The 24,131-nt window shown below is 39.8% G+C and overlaps 1 protein-coding gene across 4 annotated transcripts in view; it reads right to left on the bottom strand.

The window, feature by feature from the left end:
* Positions 1-1,919: 1,919 nt before the first annotated feature.
* The window catches only part of thada (THADA armadillo repeat containing), a 355,281-nt gene continuing 333,069 nt past the window's right edge, over positions 1,920-24,131 (bottom strand). For all 4 annotated transcript variants that reach the window (XM_072580668.1, XM_072580667.1, XM_072580670.1 and 1 more), the window contains 2 exons: positions 5,568-5,734; positions 1,920-2,616 (listed from right to left, as the gene is read on the bottom strand). In XM_072580668.1, the coding sequence (XP_072436769.1) occupies positions 2,287-2,616; positions 5,568-5,734 (497 nt within the window). In that variant the 3' untranslated portion in view covers positions 1,920-2,286. The remainder of the gene's footprint in view (positions 2,617-5,567; positions 5,735-24,131) is intronic.

Genomic DNA, 24,131 nt, shown 5'->3' with positions numbered 1-24,131 from the left:
GCTCTTAGAGCTGTCAAATCACAGTTTTAGCAACTCTATATTATCAATTTTTCTCCGAGGGGTGGTTAGCAAGGTGTTGGGGGGGGGGGGGGGGTGGGGGGTGGGGGGAGGAGGTCCACCTTGCCCAGGTTTATGGCACAGAGCTCAGCACAGAAGACCACTCAGACCGCCGCCATCTTGGATCTCCAAATATCTGAATTTTAAACTTCATTAGCTACTTTTTGTTTTACCTGATAGCAGACTTCTGTGCATTCACTCTGCTGTTCAGTAACTAGAATGTTAAAGTCCGTCTGGTCAGAATGATTGCATTTTGCTTCCTTACATACTTTTTAAAGGATCAACCCCGTGGGCAGATTCTTCTAGTCCCAAAGGAGGTGAGGGAGGAGACATTACAGAAATCCATCACCATTCCACTTTTAACCGAATTATATTCTGGGCAGGAGCATTGTGACTAACCTTCCTGGCTCACTGTTAGTTGAGGCCTTAACTCATCAACAACTGGTCATTTGTAAGTGGGCTTCTGACAATTGTTTCTCCTGGAGGGAGAAGGATGATAGAAAGATTGCTGCTTGTCAGCTTCAGAGGTTTGGGGGTCTTGATCACCTAGCTGCCTGTTCAAGGCCCTTTACATAGGGCAGGAGTTGACCACCAAGATCCACCCTGTTCCTTGCTTCTAACCTCTGTGTCCACCAACCACTTTCCCCCATACTGCACAGACCACTGCCTTTGGCCTAGAACCTTGGTCTCTGAGGTTGTGATGCTCGCAGCAGTCACAGCTTTTACCCAAGGATTGTCAGCCTAAGCTGTTTGGACAGACCTCTGGCTCTGGGATACCTGATTTGTGACAAAAGCTCACTGGTGGCCTAACACTACTTGACTGGCAAAATATTGAGCGGGCTTTCATCTTAAACGGCAACACAGGCGTCTTAACATTTTTTTCAAGCGAGTGAGTGAGATACCCACCAAACTTGAGGATTTCTCTCCTTGACTCAGTTAAGTACAGAGTTACACATTATGCAATTTAAAAATAAAAGATGAGTAGCAGAGTCATAGAGTCATAGAGATGTACAGCATGGAAACAGACCCTTCGGTCCAACCTGTCCATGCCGACCAGATATCCCAACCCAATCTAGTCTCACCTGCCAGCACCCGGCCCATATCCCTCCAAACCCTTCCTATTCACCCCTATCCAGAAAAGGAAAGCAAAAAAAAAACCCAGACAATAACCAACCAACTTCCTATTCATATACCCATCCAAATGCCTCTTAAATGTCGCAATTGTACCAGCCTCCACCACTTCCTCTGGCAGCTCATTCCATACCCGTACCACCCTCTGCGTGAAAAAGTTGCCCCTTAGGTCTCTTTTATATCTTTCCCCTCTCACTCTAAACCTATGCCCTCTAGTTCTGGACTCCCCGACCCCAGGGAGCAGAGGTAGGAGGATGGAGCTAAAAGAAGTGAAAGAAATCAAGTGTGATTAACATAGTTCAGAAAGGAACACAAAATTAGTGAAATAAAGACAAAAGGAATAAAAGCAGACTTAAATACACTTTCCAGAACATTATTCAAACTTGGATTGACTTACAAATAGGCAATTATGCAAATTTGATAGTTGGTTGCATTCACTCTGCGATTTTGAGAAGTGGGAATCTCACTTCCGGATTTGTGGGAAATAAAATGAAACTGTCATTCTTCTACTTCAAGGAAAGTTCTGGTAACAAAACATGTGACAGTTCCTTCATAAATTTAATAAATCACACTGCAAGATAATTTCTTTTTAAACTTGGGTTGGCCCTGACTTGGACGTAGGATGTGTTAGAGGTGTCTGATGTTTCGATGAGAAAAGATATAAATCCTCAATGCCGTTTTTCTACATCTGGCTATCAAATCTTTGCAAAGTTGAGAAACACACCTATAAATTAAAAATTACATTTCAATTTATTTGATTAAAATATAACATAGAACACTTGAATGATTAATGATCCATACTTTTCCCTTGTCCTAGTTATAATGTATAATTCTAAATTACAGGTGTGCGCACTACCATACTTAGACATGAACAAAAGTTCATTTTTGTTGCCAACACAATCCAGTGTTCAACAGTGAAATGAGGAAATAGCTGTCATGTAATTACTGTTGGCACAAAAATCTTCTTGCGGTAAGACACACACATCTATAGGATACAGCCTTTTCAAGTCCCAACAAGCCTCTCTTTGTCAAGCGTTTGCTTCAGTTGATCTGTTTTTCCTCAGTTTCTGGCCAAGTCAAATAATGAGATCATTCACTTCAGAAATGTCCTGTAATAACAGCACCCAATCCAAATAGGCTCAGTAGCTCAGCTACATTCAAAAGCCTCACTTTTTGAATGCTTAGCCTTGTGTAATCTGCTGTTCTAGAAAATTCTGGTGCAGGTGGTAGGCCCTTTAAGAGTCCCGCTACACGCTGGGCTTGATTGGCAGCCATCGTTGTTAACCGGCGGAGTCCTGGTTCATCGTCTGGAACCACGTGTGACTCGGAGATGAGGTTTAAAAGATGCTTCTGGAGTAAATTGGCAAATATAATCTTTTCTGCCCAAAGGTTAAATTCACCTTTATCAAAAAGCATGTCATAACTTTCCTAAAAATAAAGGAAATATATTCAGTCAGCAAAGGAAACATAATCTGAAAATTTGGCATTTGAAACTAAATCTATAATACATTTTTATTTGTTAATAGTCATTGTCACTGGCAATTTAGTGTCCATCCTTGTCCTTGAGAAGGTGATGGTGAACCACTTTCTTGAGTCACTGAAATCAGTGGGCGAAGGTATTTGCACAATGCATTAGGTAGGGAGTTTCAAGATTCTGAACAAATGCTGATGATAAATCCTTATGATCCTGATGATAAATCAATTCTGATAAGCCTTGTACTAGTTCCTAGTTTATAAAGTGTAACAAAAGTTTATATTTTTTCAAATAAAAAGGAACTGAGCAGGCAGTATTGTTTTGTTAATGTATCAACTCCGCCACTACGGTTAGAAATATCCTGCAACAATGTACAGTTTTAAAACTAATGCAGAATGTTGCTATGCTTACAGCAGGCCTGAATTCCAAGAATTAAACCAGGAGAGGGTAGTGATAATTCTGCAGTCCCTACATTCTCTAGAGGAATATTTACACAATAGTGAGTGGGCCTAGATGTTGAGCATGCTTTTATATTTGACAGTGAAGGAAGGCAATTTCAGTAGCCATTATTAGCTTAGAAACAAATGAATAGTAGGCTACTGGTATAGGAGTTGGGACATCATGTTGTGGCTGTACAGGACATTGGTGAAGTCACTTTCAGAATACTGCATTCAATTCTGGTCTCCTGCTATATGAAAAATGTTGTTAAACTTGAAAGGGTTCAGAAAAGACTTACAAGGATGCACCTGGGATTGGAAGGTTGAGCTATACGGAGAGGCTGAACAGGCTGGGGCTGTTTTCCCTGGAGCATCAGAGGCTGAGGGGTGACCTTATAGAGGTTTATAATATCATGAGGGGTATGGATAGGGTGAGTAGCCAAGGTCCTTTCCCAGGTTAGAGTGGACCAAAACCAGAAGGTATAGTTTTAAGGTGAGAGGGGAAATATTTGAAAGGGATGCGAGGTGCAACTTTTTCACACAGAGGGTGATACACAAATGGAACCAGCTGCCAGAGGAGGTGGTAGTGGTAGTACAAGACAACATGTAATAGGCATATCAGTACATGAACAGAAAGGGTTTAGAAAGATATGGGCCAAATGCTGACAAATGGGACTAGATACAGTTTAGGATATCTGTTTCGTGCAGTCGAGTTGGATTGAAAGGTCTGTTTCCGTACTGTACACCTCTGTGACTTTATGGCTCTGAGATTCTTGTAAATACAGTCAGTCGAATGTTAGTACTTGTGCTTAAGCTTTTCTTCCAAATACTTATAGCACACACAGCACAGGTGAGATTAAATTAGGTGTCAAGATGGACTGCAGAAGATTAAAATAAAATGTATATAAAATGAAAAACCTTTAAAAAGCCTGTTTCTCTTCAGCAAAGGGAAAAGATAAACAAGCTAAACTTAGAATACACTGGGTTAAAAGGTTCATGATGGACCTGCTCATGGGAATAACAGCTGCTTTGTTGTCATTTAATAGTCAGCTGGCAGTTAGAAGGGTAAGGCCTGAATTCGGCCCCTCTGGAACAGAAAGTCTGGCCAATTAGAGCTGCTGATTTATCAGATAGCAGCTCTTTAACTGAACACCCATGTAAAAAGGGGCGAGGGTGTGTGCACGTGCAGCAGGGAGGCTAAACGATGAGTGATCCTGGATGAGGGGTGATCTCACTGCAGGATGTTTGTAATGGGCACAGAGGACCAGGGAAAGAGCTACCACCCCTTCACCTTTGCCCAAATCTACCCATGCAGCCACAACTTGTTGGGAGCTTCCTTCTTCTGTGGGTAAAATCAGTGACTACCTAAGTTTTAATTATGAATTAATTTCTAAATTCTGCAGGCTAGTCTCTTGGAACATGGGGAAGCAGAGCTTGAAGGAGACATTTTTGCCCATATTGGGCTTTAGCTTTTGTCTGCATAAAAGCAGTGAACTGTGGACACTAATTTAGAATGGAAGTGGAGCTTGTAGGTTGGAGCAGTAGAAAATTTAGTTAACATCACTGAGATTCCAATTACCGGATATGTCATGGAAGCAGTGATGAATTGAATTAGACATGGGTAAGCATAGACAGGCATCTGAAACTAAGGTGAATCAATGGCCTCCAACAGAAAGGCACAGATCCATGAACTAAGTGCCTTTATTGCACGCTTTCTCTGCTCCAATTCTGCTAAGCTGACTTTCAAGCATCCTTCCCCAACAACCATACATTCCCCACATTCATAACTAGTTACCAACCTCAACTCTACACTATGCCAAATCTACTTGCATTTTGTTTCCTAGTTGCTCTGTAACTCCGCAATTACTAAATAGAGCTACGTGGTGGCTGGACAAGAAAACTGTTGAGGCATTTTAAATCAGGCCCTGTAGTTGAGGAGACGTCACAGGTAACCCTTATATCCAACATTTCCATCTGCAACCCCGACCCTCCTTTCTCTTTGCAGTTCTGTGTTATAATTTGGAGTACTATATTTTGTCAATGTGGATCTAAGCCAGTCAGTAAGATCCAAAGCCAAGTAACCTTGCCTCTGTGTCCAGTTTATTGACTACTCTCTCTTATAGCTCCCTCCACTTTCAGTGTCACAGGTGCTCCTCCAACCCCAACTGAAAAAGTGTATGGTCAGATATTGGGTTTCAGCAATTTTAGACTTGGTCGCAATATTTTCTCAGTAGCTCCTGTGTTCACATCTCCTTTTTCTTATAAAATAACAAATAGCTGGTTATGTAAAGAGGGTAGTGATTGGTGCCCACTGATTCAACCACAGATGTGTCAGCACCTTTCTTAGAATGTAGTAAAAAAGAAAAGCAAAAATCATGTGTGTTAAAGTACGGGTGTGGATGGTGGAAGAAGAGGGTTATACATTTGGCAAGCTTTCTAAACAAAACTTTTATTCCTTATAAACGTACCACATCGTCATTTGTTGCATCTCCTTCCATATTATCTTCTCCGAGCATCCATTCTATTAGGGTTACAATTCCAAGGGAAGTTTGATTCCAGATCTGTAATAGTTCACACAGCACACCAAGGCCAAGATCCATAGCCCGGGATGGATTAATGACAGAAAATGAAATATCTGCATGATGGGTTAAGGAGGAATAAAATGATAAAAATACATTTAATTGCAAAACTTTACAAATATCTAATAATGAATTATTAATTATTAAAAATTATTTAAGATATGTGGATATCACAGGCCAGGTCAGTACTTATTGCCCATCCCTAATTGCCCAGTTAAGAATCAACCACATTGCTGGGGGTTTAAAGTCACATGTAGGCCAGACCAGGTAAGGATGGCAGATTTCCTTCGCTAAAGAACATGACTGAAACAGATGGTTTTCTGACAATCAGCAATGGTTTTATGGTCATTTTTAGACTCTTAATCCCAGACTTACTAAATTCAACTTCCAACATACAAAATTGGCACTGAAATGGTCTCTTTGTTTAGAAAGATTCAATGACAGAAAGGTTGCAGAAGAAACTACTAAGATAAATAGAGTCACATAATTTGTATTTGATTAAGAACACACGTTGAATCTTCAATGTTCAGTCCTAAGCCCCATTACTGCTATGCATTGACTTGTAAAATTGTATGAAAAATTCTAACAACTGGCACAGTAGACAACACAAGCAGGGAAATGTAACACCAAGAAAAAACTTCTTTACTATTACACCAAATGGCAAGAGTTCCATTTAGCTGCTGTTAAAATAAAATTAATTCAGGAAACATGTTCTTATGTTTTGCATTATTTGAGTGGCAGAAAGACAATATCTTGATAGCTCAATTTCAACATCGAACTTAGTGCAATTGTTCCAGTGGGGGAGGAAGGAAATGTGTAAAACTAAATTTATCCAAACTTGATTCCCTTAGAATCCAAAAAAATCTATCGATCTTCGGCTTAAACATAGCATGACAAAGCATTCAGAGCATTCTGGCATAAAGAATTCCAAATATTCACAACCGTCTGAAGAAACTTCTCTTCAATTTAGACCTAGTCAACCTCTTGTCCTGAATCTATGCCCTCTAGTTGCAAGTTCTCCAATTATGCCCTGTGAAGGCTTCTAGGAAAGCTATGTATTTCAATAACTTTTACCAAGTAATGAGTTTTTTTCTGAGTTAGCAGTCAGTAGAATTATACTTAAGGAGATAAAAGATATTTACTAAAATAATGAGCCTGGAAATGGTAGTGACAAATCCAACTGATTAAATTTATACTTGTTTTTGTTTTAAAATGGCTTTTTTGGATACTATGCTATACTTTTCACTACAGTATGAACACTTCAATGATGGGATACAGGCTCTCACCAGCAATGTTTTCAAATGCTGTGTTCCTGATTTGTGTGTATTACCAGAAAATACTGAGCAGAGATCAGATGTTTCCTCATGGAATAAACAGTCACCCTAAAGATGTTGTACTCCTGAAAACACCACAGGAAGTCGAAAGTATCATTTTTCAAGACAGTGCTTATATTCATGTAGCATGTGGCATGCAACAGTTGTAGAAGGAAGGACATATAAGCTGTTTAAAACAAACCAATAGTTTTCAGTCCATCAAACACTACTCCTATCTTAAACAGCATAAGGCAATGGCACTGCCATTAGTCCTTTAACTATTTGTTACTTATCAACTTGTTTCTATTTTAATAAGCAGAGGAAAAAATGCACCCACACATTTTCCTTTTTGTCAATATCAATAAATATCTCAAAGTATAAACTGGGCTTTTCTCCTTTCTCATCCATTATCTTTTGTTTTAAAACCAATGCAAATTTTAAAAAATCCTAAAATGGAGAACAAAAACTGAAAACTAGTTTATATTGCATTTACTGGAATACAACATGGGTGAGTTTTGAATGGTTTTATTGAAATTCTTGTATGAGGGCTTTCCCACCAGCTGTGTAGATAAACACATATCATTGCATCACTGTGGTTCACAGTCAAGAAAGAAAACACCCAGTTGCAGTTGGAACACACTTCTTTCAACAATAAATGCTCACTGTGAACTAAAAGCACGTAGTAGTACAGTTAGTAAACACAATAATGGGCAACTTAATTTAAATGTTAAAATGGGAGAAAATGAACTACTAGTTCATACAACACGTGTACACTAAGTCTAATGCTTCATGAGCACAACTCTTGACTAGCATTTCAAAAATTTTATTGAACAGAATTAAATGATGGACTCTATGTGAGGCAAAGAAAAACACACACTGAAGATAATTCCATGTAATATTTTTAAAAAATGGATCTTTAGTAGAATTTTGGTTACATTATTTTGCAAACAGATCAAATACAGTTATGGTGATTTCTTGTTTTACTAGATCTTTGCACAACTCATGCAGCAAAGTATCCAATCCTGAGAAGTTCAATCTTATTGCTGCAACATTGACTTGACACATCACTGAATGATGGGATTGAAAGAGTTACCTAGATCCTCTCAGATAATGGAGGAAACACACATGTATTACTGATGCAAATCCGCAGAATTTCCATTTTGTTTTCAGGCATGAGTTGGGCAGTGTGACAAACACAATAGTTTATTGTCCCAGCTTGATTTATGAAGTCTGCTTCACTTACATAATATAAGAAAGCTTCCAATCCATACTGAGCCTAAGGGTGGAAGTTCTCTGAAAGGAACTGGGAAATATAATGTATTGGATAAATTTAAAGCAATGAGACTATGTCTCCTTCAAGGTATTTACTGACAAGGCAATGTAATCTGGTTCCCTCCATCTCAAACAACAATTTCTTCATTTTGTCCCAAATACATCCCACTGGTTGGATCCGCACCTTGCATATGTCCTTTAGGAAATCCTTGTAATACATGACAAGGGAAGTTTGAACGGTGAATTTTTGGAACATATCTATATTACAAAAACTTTAGCCTACCTTGGTATGGAGTAGTAAGTTTTAAATAATGAAGATGTGAGGACAAGTTAGTATTTTGTTACATTTCCAAGATGATTAAAATTGGTGAGAAGGAATCCATGGTTTAATTATGAGTGAAAGGCTGTGGACATTTTGCACTTGGTTGGTCCAGCTGCCTCACCTCAAATGATATTTTCTTATAAAATTTAGAAGTGCTTAAAATGTCTGCATTTGCAATCTGCTTACGTTCTCTTCCAGTTGACTTCATGACTCAGCAGTTAACAAAAACAGAACAATGTTCTCTCTCAACAGCTATGCAGTTCGAAGCCAGCCTCGGGGGACTGTCTGTGTGGAGTTTGCACATTCTCATCGAGTTTGCATGGGTTTCCTCCCACGGTCCAAAGGTGTGCAGGTCAGGTGAATTGACCATGCTAAATTGCCCTTGGTGTTAGGTACATTAGTCAGAGGGAATTGGGACTAGGTGGGTTACTCTTCGGAGGGTCGGTGTGGACTTTGGGCCGAAGGGCCTATTTCCACAGTGTAGGGAATCTAAAGACCAATCGTTAATAAAAAGTTCTAATCAGCACAACGAGATACTTAACTTACACTACTCAGTATTTTGTGACATGATACTGATTACTGAGACACAGTCAGGCCCTACTACTATCCATACAAACTGAAAGAGTCACTTAATGAATGGTTATCGGAAAGACGTTGTGAAACTTGAAAGGGTTCAGAAAAGATTTACAAGGATGTTGCCAGGGTTGGAGGATTTGACCTATAGGGAGAGGTTGAACAGGATGGGGCTGTTTTCCCTGGAGCATCGGAGACTGAGGGGTGACCATATAGAGGTTTACAAAATTATGAGGGGCATGGATAGGGTAAATAGGCAAAGTCTTTTCCCTGGGATCGGGGAGTCCAGAACTGAGAGCATAGGTTTAGGGTGAGAGGGGAAAGGTATAAAAGAGACCTAAGGGGCATCTTTTTCACACAGAGGCTGGTATACGTATGGAATGAGCTGCCAGATGAAGTGGTGGAGGCTGGTACAATTGCAACATTTAAGAGGCATTTGGATGGGTATATGAATAGGAAGGGTTTGGAGGGTTATGGGCCAGTGCTGGCAGGTGGGACTAGATTGGGTTGGGATATCTGATTGGCATGGACGGGTTGGACAAAAGGGTCTGTTTCCATGCTGTACATTTCTATGACTCTATAACTGGATCAAGATAATTTTTGCTTCATTTTAGGATTTTGCAATGTCTATTAGGAGAACTTAGTCAAGAAATGAAGTCAGTACTCACCCACCTGGGGAGGGTGGCAAGAGTCTGTGTTGTCCCCAGTGGGGAAAGAGGCTACCATTAGTGTTGCCAATGGTGTGGTTTATCTAGGATCAAGGACCCTGACAATGGAAATTCCCCTCCCCCACAGCCAACCAAACCGAGGCCAACAGCTAACCGCTGCTGTCAGTGCCATTAGGGAAACAGTGGTATCAGCCAGCAATGCACTTATTAAAAACTCATTATTCAACAAGGGACCTGGGCCACAGGTCAGGACAAAGGTTGCAAGGAGGGGGTTGCAGACTGAGGGGTAAGGCTATCAGAAGAAAGGTTCATCGACCAGGCACTGAGTGCATGACAATGAGGGCTCTCCCACTCCACTTCTCCAGGAACCAACAACCAAGACAAAGTTTGCTTTGTATACTTCCCATGTACCAAATGCCTGCCTCTCACTAGAATAAAGCAAGCATCAGCAGGTCGAGGCCCTTTGTGGGAACTGACTAAGCTGTCTGTGAGGCTTCTACTTCCCCTGACTTAATTGAGGAGAAGCTAGAGAGTGGTGTTATCTGCTAACTCACCTCACGGAAAGGCATTAAATTTGAACTTTCATTCTATTTCAGCACATTTGAATATCTCTGAAACTACTGAAACTCCAGGAACCATCACTAAATGATTTTGTCCTCAAAAAAGTGTGTATCTGAAGTGTGTAGTATGTGCAAATATTAAATATCACATGAAACAACTGCAGTAACCCCACACTGATAACTGCAGTAACCCTACACTGATGTGCATATGTATTCTCTTAAGGACTCACAACATTTATGAATGTCAATCCATCAGTGACACTTAGTCAAACTTAATGCACATTAGCTGCAATGAAACTTAAAAATTCAAAAGAAGAAACTATTAAACTGGATAAGATGAGACAGCAATGTCTACTGTTTTCATAATACTGATATATCCTAGAATGAATGAATAAATGATATTATATGTATACTTGATAAAGAACTTGAAAAGGCTTTCACAAACACTAACTGAAGTATACCTTTTTAAACCTTTCTAAAATAGTTTTCAAGTGAAAGGAATGCAAGACCATCCATCTCAAACTTTGCCATTCATGGCAAAACCAATAATTACACATAATGAATGTGATTAATGAGTAGCATTGCCCTTGTATTAACTAGCTTGCAGCTGTTATATGTTGCAAGCTAACATATAGTGGCGCCATGTTTATCTCCTAGTCTTGAAACTATAATCATTCACTACATGAATACCTGTGAGATAATAACCTCGTAAGTAGCAGTCACTGTAAATTTAGTCGAGGAAGGTCCGCCTAACCTGCTCTAATTGATTCTGTTTACCCTAAGTATGTGACATACTCAGTGGACTGTGGAAAAGCCTGGAGTGTTGCTCTTTAATTTCTACAAAAAAATTAAAATTATTACATAAAAGCCTAAGCTTAAATTGATGTGCATTCTTGGTAAAACTTTGAATAGCTAAAGAAAAATGTTCGGAAGCAATAAGAAATTGTTAGGGGAATGGTGCTGAGGTAGAAGTACCTGGTGAGAATTTGACATTAGAACACCTACAATTTTTAATTTAGATAAATAACTTAAAATCACCAATTCAATATAAAATGATTTATCCTGTATAGATATCTAAACTGAGAAAGACAGCTGATTCCTAAAAGATAGCTTGTGTACTACAAAGTAAGGCAGCATCCTAAATCACAATGAAGATACGCTTAATGTGGAGAAGCCCTCCATCAAATGGTGTCAAACTAGCAAACAACACCTTGAAAGGAATCTTCAGGTTACTAGAATCAACCAATCATTGTGGAGTAGTAATCAACCAGGCAAATAGCACTAAACTAAATGGTAACATAAGAGAGCACAATTTAAAGGAAATTATATTGAAATTGCACTTTCAGCTGGTTAGACTGTATATTGTGTTTCAGGTCCAATCTCTCTACTGAAATATCCAGGAGACATTCAAGTACAGAGGCAGTGAACAAAGAAACCAGCTGGCTGATCTCTCAAATAAAAGGACTCTACTGAGGAGAAAGGGAAGAAACTTGGACTTTTCACCCTGAAATCATATGATCGAAAGATACAACAGTTAGTAAACAGAAAGGAACAAAAAGTAGAATATGTTTCAAAACCACTTCAGGACAAAGGACCAGGAAACAAGTTCAAACTAGAAAAAGAACAAAGAACAGAACAACACAGGAACAAGCCCTTCATCCAACCAAGGTTGTGCCGACACATGATGCCTTTCCAAACTAAAAAAACTTTTCCTTCTACAAGGTCTGTTTCCCTCTATTCCCTGTCGATTCATAAACTTGTTAAGATACCTCTTGAATGTTACTATTCTATCTGCCTGCACTACTTCTTCTGGCAGTGCATTCCAGGTACTTAGCACATTCTGTGTAAAAAAGCAGCCTCTCACATCTCCTTTAAACTTACCCCCTTTTACTTTAAACCTATGTCCCCAAGTAATTGACATTTCTACCCTTGGAAAAAAATTTCAACAGTCCAATCTATCAATGCCTCTCATAATGCTGCAAATTTCTATCAGGTTGCCCCATCAGCCTCTGATGTTCAAGTGAAAATAAGTCAGGTTTGTCCAATCAATCCTCATAATTAATACCTTCCAAACCATGCAACATCCTGGTAGACTGTTTCTGTACCCTCTCCAAAGCCTTCACATCTTTCGGGAACTTGTATATGAACAGAACATTCTCCACATACTCATCTCAAGGTAGGTGGCAATCAGAACTGTACACAATATTCCAAATGTGGCCAACTGAGGTTCTATAGGGCTGCAACATAATTTTCCAATTTTTGTACTGTATGCTCGACTGATGAAGGCAAGAATGCCATATGCATTCTTGACCAGTTCATCCACTTGTGTTGCGACTTTCAGGTACCTGTACATGTAGGTCCCTCTGTATGTTGACGCTCTAAAAGTTCTGCCATTTATAGAGGAACCTTGATTATCTGAATGCCAATTATCCAAATTTCGGTATATCCGAACAAGATTGCAAGGTCCCAATGCTTGTCTAAACTGTGCTATTCGACATTCGATTATCTAATCAAAATACTCTCTGCATACGTCGCTCAGATAATCGAGGCTCCTCTGAACTGTATACTTCCCTCCTGCATTGCAAAAAGCATCACCTCACATTTGTCTGGATTAAACTTCATCTGCTATTTCTCTGCCCAAATCTTCAGCCTATCTAAATCCTGCTGTATATCCTGGCAATCCTCCTCACTATCCACAGCTCCCCCAATCTTTGTGTTATCTGGAACCATACTAAACAGGCCATCTACATTCGCCTCCAAATCATTTATATATATTACAAGCAACAGGGGTAACCAGCACTGATCCCTGCGCAACACCACTGGTTACAAATCTCCAGTCAGAGAAATACCCATCCATTGCTACACTCTGTCTTCTTTAGGTAAGCCAGTTCTGTATCCAACTTACCATCTCACTGAGGATCCCATGTGACTTCTCCTTTTCTATCAAGTTGCCATGAGTGACCATGCTAAAGGCCTCACTAAAGTCCATATAGACATCTATCACCTTGTCCTCATTGATCATCTTTGTCACTTCCTAAAAAACTCAATCAAGTTTCCCCATACAACCTTCCCCTTAGAAAGCTATGCTGCTGATCGTTAATAACTCCATATTTTTCCACGTGAGTAAATCCTGTCTGCAAGATTCTTCTCCAATAATTTCCAGACCACTGTCATAAGACTCACTGGCCTGTAATTTCTTAGATTATCTAAGGGTAGCATGGTGGCTCAGTGGTTAGCACAGCTGCCTCACAGCTCTAGGGTCCCAGGTTCAATTCCAGCCTTGGGCAACTGTCTGTGCGGGTCTTCTCCGGGTACTCAGGTTTCCTCCCACAATCCAAAGATGTACAGGTCAGGTGAACTGGCCATGTTAAATTGCTCATTGTGTTAGGTGCGTTAGTCAGAGGGGAAATGGGTCTGAGTGGGTTACTCTTCAGAGGGTCTGTGTGGACTGGTTGGGCCTGTAGGGAATCTAATCTTTACAGCCCTTCTTAAACAAAGGAAAAATGGCTATTCTCCAGCCCTCTGGGACCTCTCCTCTGACTAAAAAGAATATAAGGATTTCATACAAGCCCCCAACAATTTCCTCACTTGCCTTCCACAGTATTCAGGGATAGATCCTATCAGGTCCCAGGGACTTGCCTACCTTAATGATTTTTAAAACACCCAACATATCCTCCTTTTTTACATTGACATGCCCTAGAATACCAACATACCACTCCCATGACTCCACCATGACCTTCTCCTTTGTGAATACCAATGCAAAGTATTTGTTGAGGACATTGCACAATTCCTCTGGCTCCATGCATAAATTTCGTCCTTTGTCCTTGAGTGGACTTACCCTTTCCATAGCTATCCTCTTGCCCCTCAAATATGCCCAAAAATGCCTTGAGATTTTCCTTAATCCTTTTTGCCAAAGATATTTCATGGCTTCTTTTAGCTTTCCTAATTCCTTTTTTGAATGTTCCTGCTATATTTATAATTTTTGAGGTCCCTGTCTGTGAAAAAGGCACAGCTAATTTAAATGAAAGAAAATTTGGTGCAGGGTTTTTGGGGGTGGGAAGAATGTGCTGTGGTGGTGGTGGAGAGGATGGGGATTTCAATTACCTCACAAATTATTGGATAGAAATGGGTAGGTAAAGGGGAGTAAGGGAATGGAGTTCCTACAATGTCTATAAGACTTCTTTCTGACTCAATATGAAAGAACCCAACAAAGGAGGATTCACAACTGCATCTAGAAATGGGGAATGAACCAGAGCAGATACAGGAAGTAGAAGGGTATCTAGGCAATAGTGGCTATATTGTAAAACACTGTAATATAATAATTGGCAGGGGTAGGGGTGCTGTGTGTGTTGGGGGGGAGGGGGTGCGAATTTGGGAAACAGATGCCTAAAAAAAACCAGGGATAAGCAAACAGTTAATTTTGGGAAGGGCACTTTTCACTGATTGTTTGCATTTGACCTATTGCTTGGCTGTAAATGATGCTCCCTACTGGACAATGACAAGCTGTAGGTGCACAGTGGGCACTGGGGACAGGATGGTGCTGAATCCAAAACTGTTCAGACAATATGTAGCTACAGACTGGTAAAATGTGTGGTGTGATGGTTAAACAACTACAAGGGTGAGAGAGTGATGTTTTAAGAGTGAGAAAATGTCAGTAAAGTCTGTAATGTGCTGTGAGCAGTGCAGTTTTATGACTGTTGTGTCATGATGTTGCAAGATTGCCAACATTTGTCAACGTGCACAATGGCCTTTCAAACATGGCGCTGATGCAAGAGACTTCAGTCTTTTGGTGGATATCTGCTGACTAGTGAGTTGTTGTGGGAATGGAATGGCACATGGCTAAGATGGAGCTGGAATGAGACATTACAGACACCATAAGAGTGAGGCAGATAATTAATTCGGCAAGTTTGGTAAAATATGACAAGAAAACCAGCTAGATCTCGCATCGGAAAGCCCTCCAAAAAAAAAAACACAACCAAACTCTGACTTTGTCACAAAATGTAAGGTTCAGGCTCCAAGATATCAAATAGGGAATTCAAAATAAAACGATCTAAAGGATTGTGAGAATGTGTAACATGCTACTGAAGAGAAGTAATTGACAAAACAATATGGCTGATACAAGGGGTGGTTGAATCCAAATAAAGTCGAAGGGTATGGATGACTATGTTGATTGACCAAGATGAAGAAAGATGGGAAGTGGCTTGAATGATGTATATTGTAAACAGCGAGATGGTCCTATTGGATTAAGTGACTGTTTCTGGGCTACATCTTTTATGGAAAATGTTAATCTTCACACAAAGCAAGAAAGAACTTGCATTTGTATAGTGTTTTTTCTGGCCTTAAATGACTGAGCCAAAGAAATACTTCACAGCAGTAATCACTGATGTATTTTAGATAAAATGTGTCACAAACCTTCACACAGCTAACCTACTATCAAACACGCAGACATTAACAACAAAAATTATTTAGGACCATGGTTTAGTGTTTTATTTTTAAAAATGGCATCTCTGACAATATAGTTATCGATCAGCATTATACTGAAAGGTCAACTTGGTTTATTTGCTCAAGTTCTGTTGTGGGGCTTTAAGTCACAATTTCTGACTCAGGCCACTTGTTAATACTGAGCCAACGTTTACAAAATGCTTCTGGTTAGAGTAGTGGAAACAAAAGTGCTGGCATAGTTTATGACATAGATGGGGACTGTGAAATTACTGAGTTTTTATATGCCTCCACAGTTGTTTTCTCACATCTTCAAAAAGTGGTAAAATAGCACAACAGAGGTTTACACTCAGACTTGAACATGTAACCTAGATTGACACCATAGTGCAGAACTGAGAAGAGTAAGGCCATGTCTGTCCTCTTCAGTGTCTGTAAAAGATATTCTACCACTGTTTGAAGAGATGTGTGTCCTAGTCAGCCTTAAGTTCTAAATTATTATCTATAAAGCATTATACAAATATTTTACTAATTTTTTTGCAAGACATTGCTATGTGCAAATTGACTGATGTTTATCTACATGATAACAGTGACCACACTGTAAAAGTACCTATTTGACTATGAAATGCTTTGGATATTCTGAGGTCATGAGAGATGCCTAAGGCAAATAGTTCTTTCCTTTGTATCTTCTGAAATGATTCAAATTATTGAATAAAATATGAGTAAATGCTCACATTTGTCAGTTGATAATCTACAAACAAGCTGCTTGAGGAAATGATTGAAAACTATGTGCTCAGTTACTGCTTCACAATGAATTTTCAATTGTGGTTCATCTTCATGAAACCTTACAACAGTTAAGCTGATCTTAGCTATTGTTGTCTGAAAGTTCCAAGTAACTAAGTTGCTTACACACTTTGAACAGTTTCAGTTCCTTAAATTCTCCTGAATACAGTTGTTCATAAGTCTTGAATTTGAAAACTGGTGGTTAGATTTAAAAGTAATTCCAGTTATACATTTAACTGAGTAAATCAACTATCTATCTGAATGTGTCTTAGCGCCTCCTTTAAACTTTGGAAGCAAATGTTTTCAACTTAAACACAGAGCTAAAGCTGGAGGCATAATTATGACTACAGCTGGCATTGAAAATCCTTATGTCTTCTTACTCAGTTAAGGGGACCACAACAAAGAGAAGACACTGCAAGAATGCTTCAGTTTGGTCATACAGCTTTCCTCATTTACATTAAGAATACAGGATCCCTTGAGCTTCCACCACCACTCAACTAGGCTGATCTAATACTTTACCAGCATATTCCTGTACTATCCCTCAATAACTTTAGTATCTAGAAATCTACTGATCTCGGTCTTGAATATAGTCAATAAGGCAAACAATTCCAAAGATTCACCATCCTCTAAGTGAAGAAATGCTGCCTCATTAACAGCCTCTTAATCTGATACTCTGTTTCTAGATACCTGGCCAAGAGAAACACTCTTCCATCATCTATCTCTGTCTTGTAAATTAATAATTGGTGTTGTTACGCAGATTAACCAACTTTCATATATAGTGTTTTGATGTACTAAAACACCTCACAGTATCTCATAGGAGCATTGTTAAACAAAATCTGACACCACACTACAGATACAAATATTAAGTCAGGCGGCAAAAAACTTGGTCAAAGAGGTAGCCTTTAAGGAATATCCTAAAGGAGGAATAGGCTGGAGAGGGGATAAGAATAAATTGAAAGATGATTCCAGAGTTTAGGGTTTAGACAGCTGACAGTAGTCTGCTAAAGGATGAGTGATAAAAGTTGTTCCATCCACAATAGCCAGAACGGGAAAAAGCTAGAGACGTCAGAGATTTGCAAGGAGTTTCAAGGTGGAGATCAATGTGGATGATACAAAGCTGTGGAAAGATTTCAAAAAAAGATTAGGATTTTAAATTAAGCTTTTTCCGAGCCAGGACCCAATGTAGGTTACAACATGGGATTGATGAGTGAACAGCACTTACTCCATTTTAAAGCAAGTTTTGTTCTCCAGAAATAGCTTGTTAACTTCTCCTGATTTCTGACTTCTTCTGTCATTAAGCTCTTGTTGACAGACGTTCCAATTACAACCACATTGTTTTTCCTTTGACAAGTATTTTTACATTAGGTAAAATATTAATAATGAAAACAGGAATTTCAGCTTAGTCATATTAATGAGATGTTTTGCTGGTGGAAAATTCTATTTACATAAAAGGAATATAAAGCTTGCCTGTAAACCAATGAACTTGATATCAGGGCAAAGTACTCACATATAAATCACAATTTATTCTTCAATTAATTGGTACTTATATAACTGCTTTTGTACAAATGTACATTTAACAGTTTGAAACACTGTAGTTTCAAATTAAGATCTTAAAGATACGTACTTACAATACACGCAAAACGTGATGTGAGCATTTAGTAAATGGTGAACTTCAGAATTGTGCACACTTGTCCAAACATACTGAATTGAAAGTTTTGTCACAAACAGGGCGGCATGGTGGCTCAGTGGTTAGCACTGCTGCCTCACAGCACCAGGGTCCCAGATTAGATTCCAGCCTTGGGTGGCTATCTGTGTGGAATTTGCACATTCTCCCATAGTCTGCATGGGTTTTCTCTGGGTGCTCCGGTTTCCTCCCACAGTTCAAAGATGTGCAGGTCAGGTGAATTGGCCACATTAAATTGCCCATAGTGTTAGGTGCATTAGTCAGAGGGGAACTGGTTCTGGGTTACTCTTCGGAGGGTCAGTGTGGACTTGTTGGGCCGAAGGGCCTGTTTCCACACTGTAGGAAGTCTAAACACATGCACATTTACATCTTCCTAGATGGCACGGCAGATTTAAAATAATAAATGGAAATGAGTAGCAGCCCAGTTATTTCTGGCAGAGAAAGGTGGATTTTGATAGAAGGTTCCACAAATCTTTTAGGCAGAAGTGGGCACTGCAGATGCTGGAGATTACAGTCAAGATTAGAGTGGTGCTGGATAAGCACAGCAGTCATTCCTGATGAAGGGCTTTTGCCCGAAACGTCGACTGACCTGCTGTGCTTTTCCAGCACCAATCTAATCCCCACAAATCTTTTACCAAGTTTTCTCTTTCAAAGACTGTCTCATCTCTTCCTGGCATGTTTATTTCAATACAGTTGCGGGTGTATTTTTGTTTAGGGATATGCATTTGCACTAAGGTGAGGCTTCTGAAATACCTGGATAAAGTGAAACAGCACACAGTACAGAAAACATTGGAATATTACAAAAAGAAACATTTAAAAGGCAAGGAAATGGTATTCCTGACAGGGAGAGTATCTTTGTATAATCGAAGGCTAATAATGCCCTAGTCTGCATGATCAGACTCTGACTGGAATCAAGTTTTATTGATCATGTTGACTACGCAATCACTGAAATGTAGATGATCACATTATAAAGACAAATTATAAAGATATCACTGAATACATTCTTGGAAAATACATTAACAATCTTCTAGTTTTTCTCATATTTTAAGTCACTGTATGCAAGAAACTACACACTCAAGGAAGGGCCTGGACTCAGCTAGCTTTATTCAGTAAAGAAGTAAAGAATTTGTTATAAATGCTTCTGCAGACCGATTCAAGATAGTCAAATGCTTAATCAGGAAATTCCCCTAATTTCCTGCAATTTTTAAAATTTGAAGTAATGTATACTTCCAAGGCATTCTAAAATGCCTGGCATCTTGTTATCCGTTATCCCGAGATGTTTGTTACTTAAAATGGATTAATGCAGCTTGAAAATTTGCCAGAATTGTGCAAAGAGGATAAGTCTAACACTGCACTGTTTTAAAAATGGAATAAAGCTGATGCATTTCTGGTGAACTGCATGAGGTTTTTCATCTGGTTCTCATTTGACTGCTTTGTTCTTTGGTTTGTAGTTTATAATGAAAGGTTTTAAAGTTAAAGTCATCTTTACATGATGTTTTGCAATCAAAGGGCAAAACAAACAAAACAAAGAAAATCTCCCAAGTATAGGATGACAGGCTACTTTTAAATATATTCTTGATTTCCTAACAAACTTCCTGGTATAATTCTAATCAAATTCTATGCATTAAACACAATCAACTAAGGAATTTCCAGTCTCTTGCTGCATGTGAAATAACGACATTAAGGTCTGCAATGTCACAAATGCCATTTATATGGTCTCTCCTTTCCCACTCTCAAGAGAGAACCTTTCAACTATACACCTTTCAGAACTCTTTTACGTAATACTTAATGAGCTTGGTGTGAAATTATTAACAAAACATTTATATTATCAATAGTTTTTGATGTAGATTAGAAACAGCAAGGCTCATGCTGCCTACTAGCAAACTACAGATTAAAAATGATGGTAATATTTGTGCATGAAAGTTTAGTCTGTTTGCAAGACAATTTTCTATCTGCTACAAGTGTGCTAATCAGTTTATTTTGAGCAGGAAAAATGCCTTGGCAATATGAGACTTCTGTCCCACTCACCATTAATATAGCAAAAATGAAGTTCCTATTTTCTATTGGGTCAAAGGATTTGTTTCACATTTTAAACATTTTCCTAGGGGACATGAGCATCTCTGGCTGGCCAATATTTACTGCCTGTCCCTTGTTGCCCTTGAGAGGGTGGTGGTGAGCTGCCTTCTTGAACAACTGCAGTCCATGTGCTCTAGGTAATGCGACATAGATGAGCAAGGTACTTATTTAGACCTCCAGTATAGCTGCATTAGCTGCTATTAGCTTGGGCAGCAGCTAGGACACTGCAATTAGCCTCACTATCTCAATTTAGCCAAAAGCAAAATAATAGCCTCAAAATTACGCTCCTGGGTGCTGTTCAGTGACACCTGGTGAAATATATACTTGTTCAAAGATTTGGTTAGAACAGAGTTGAGCTCAGCTGTGATATGCTTTGTGACTGAACATTGTAAATATGCATGAAAAATATTTGCTTAAGTGAGGTACTATAGATCTAAAATAAATCCAACAGGAGACAGCAGGAAAAGTGGAGGTATAAGTATCTCAGATTCCACTGTACTTCCTAACAAAATGCAAACTTACACTACACTTTACAGTTTTTGGGATTCTGGTGCAAATAATGTGCCGAACATTACTGCTTTAGGCTGTCAATTTTATCATGTTTCATGTAATGTTATTCTCCACAGGGCCCAGTGAGCTCTCTCACTGTCTCTTACCAAACTCACCTCATTAACTGCCTACCTCACACCTATGGCACTACTCTCACCTCATCATATCACTTTCTGCACATTGAACAGCTGACCACTGCTGGGATATCCCACAATGAACAGTCATTCATATTTAAATGGCTGCTGCGTACTTGAAAAAGCACTGTCAAGCACAAGAGTTGTCCTACCCGCTTTCTGACATTTTCCTGAGACATAAAAGGGGAAATTGGCATTCCACTTTGTTGGTTGAGAACTAGAGTTCCTGTTGGATGGTCCATTTCTTCCAGGATCGGCAGAGGAGGCCACAACACCAGACCATGATACCCTTTCTGAAATTGTCAATTGAGTAACTGCAGTCACAGTCTTTTGGAGGAAGGCACAGCAATGTAGGAAGCTCAGTGATCTTCCCCATTGTACCAGTGTAAATGCCACCATCTCTCCAAATCCTCACACTCACTCCATTCACCTCCTACCAAGGCTCACTGCCAATATTGCCCGCAACCTACTCCAACCCCCAACACCACCAACCTTGTCTGCCATCTGCAGTGCCTGCTCACTCAGAACACCTAACTTCACCAAAAATGACATCTGTGCCACCCATTTTCCTCTCCACTATTACCTGCCTCTCTCTCATGCCAGAAGGAAACCAGCCCACAACAAGAGAGAAAATGGAAGGGTGGGTGCTGGCTACTCTAATCTGGAAAGTATCCTTTATCTGTCTACCCTAAACAGTTGATTAACTGTGTCCAAAGCCCTGGACTGGTATTGGAGGCTTCTCCTTGTGACTTACTATGCCAGGACATCCTGCTAGAAAGCCACCCCCCTCGACTTGACTAAGGGCTACGATCAACTATGGCACTACCCCTAGATTTGTGTATATGTTAAACAGCAATAAAGCATTACAGTAAGAGTAGTATCTTTGGTTGAAGAAGAGCTTATGCCCGAAACGTCGATTCTCCTGTTCCTTGGATGCTGCATGACCAGCTGCGCTTTTCCAGCAACACATTTTCATCTTTGGTTGAAGAACAAGGCAACCTGCAGTAAGCATCCAAGGAGGTTCAAAGTCAGTTAGTGGAAACTGAATCAGTTCAGAAGCTGAGTATGAAATCTGGTCCAGTCAATGTATTGGACGTCTGTCTGTGAACATAAAGTGTTTCATAGAATCCCGACAGTGTGGGAGGCGCCATGTGGCCTATCAGTTCACACCGACATTACTCTATCCCTACAACCTTGCATTTCACATGGCCAATCTTCCTAATCTGCACATTTTTTGACTGTGGGAGCAAACTGGAGCACCTGGAGAAAACCCACGCAGACATGGAGAGAATGTCCAAACTCCACACAGATAATCACTCGAGGGTGGAATCAAATCAGAGTCTCTGGTGCCGTGAGGCAGCAGTGCTAACCACTGAGCCACTGTGACGCCCCCATTTCAATGCTAGTTGTTGCTACATCTAGAGGTGCAGCATTGAAGTTCAGAAGGCTATTGTAAGTGGAGTAAAAATATGCCATGATTATCTGAGGTTGGCACATCAGATGCCAGTGGCTGAGGATGTGGCTTGCCGTGCAGCTGGTGCCTTGAGATGTTGGTGCTGGTGTCTGACATGAGAGTCCTTTGGAGGAAGCGGGGAGCTGATAAGATAGGAAGCTGGCTATTAATGTTGTAAAATCCATCTCATTAATAAGGTCAAGTAATAATCCCCTGGAACAGGCGACTTGTTGCTGCTTTGTGAGAATCACATTTCAAAGAATTTAACTTTGTTAAAATACATCAAGGTGACCTCACTGGACTTCTCATGAAATTCTGCCTCATTTCTTGCTATAGCTCATGTCATTCAAGCCTCTATAAGATACTGCACAATATCACACTGGCTTCATATAAAGAGATTTTAAAAGGCATATTAATATTGATAATCCATTTCCTATAACCCAACAATGGGTTGGAAATACTCTTTTTCGTTTTTCCATTTTATGAACAAATACATGAAAAATTAAAGCTGTTTAATCACATCTAGATAGTACTACTGTAATTGGTACTGAGGACACATGTTCAACAATTATACAGTATTAAAAAGTCCAACTTTTACATCTTGCACTTAGGACAATTTACAAGAAATACCAAAGCAAAGGAAAAACAATATTTATACCATAAGAGAGGAGTGTGCTAAATAGTTGACAAATGGACTCGAATTCAGAGAGATGTTGCCATGAGGAATACGTTAGTTGATGATGACTGACGGGTAACTGCCAAGCTTTGTTTAAATTTTAAATCTGGCAGGTTGGCTTCGACTGGTTAAGGCTGAACATGATTTAGAGAATAGCTGTCATCTAGTTTGCTGAGTTTTAAAAGGCATTGTGCAAACATATTATTTTTATATGCAAAGAACTAGCATTATATCACTATACATAACTGCCAGAACATGGAAGTACACCACAACGTGAGCCCAATTGACAATCCTGAATTGGTTGTCAATGTAATTCTTCACACACTCAGGATTATTTCACTAATGTTCTCCCAATCGTAGAATTGGATTTAATGTTAGATACTGAGTTGTCAGGTTTGCAAGTGCAGGTTGAGTATGGTCAGTACCTTGCTTGTTAAGAACAACTGAAGCGAAATGATGTTTAATACGATCTGTCATTCTGTGGGGGACACAGTCTACATATCTAGCAGCACAGGTCAGGCAGCATCCAAGGAGCAGGAGAATCAATGTTTTGGGCATAAACCCTTCATCAGGAATGAGGCTTGTGGGCAGGAGGCTGAGAGATAAATGGGAGGGGGGTAGGGCTGGGGGGATGGTAGCTGAGAATGCAATAGGTAGATGAAGGTGGGGGAGAAGGTGATAGGTCGGACAGGAAGGTGGAGCGGATGGACGAGAAAGACAATGGACAGATCAAGAGGGCGGTGCCGAGTTGGAAGCTTGGGACTGGGATAAGGTTGGGGCAGAGGAAATGAGAAAACTGGTGAAATTCACATTAATCCCATGTGGTTGCAGGGTCCCAAGGCAGAAGATGAGGTGTTCTTCCTCCAGGTGGTTAGGGTTTGGCGATGGACGAGGCCCAGGACCTGCATGCCCTTGGTGGAGTGGGAGGGGGAATTGAAGTGTTCAGCCATGGGG

The sequence above is a fragment of the Chiloscyllium punctatum genome, chromosome 11 (assembly GCF_047496795.1).
Source record: "Chiloscyllium punctatum isolate Juve2018m chromosome 11, sChiPun1.3, whole genome shotgun sequence".
Lineage (NCBI taxonomy): Eukaryota > Metazoa > Chordata > Chondrichthyes > Orectolobiformes > Hemiscylliidae > Chiloscyllium > Chiloscyllium punctatum.
The sequence above is the reverse complement of the archived record's forward strand: the minus strand, read 5'-3'. Positions and strand labels throughout refer to the sequence as shown.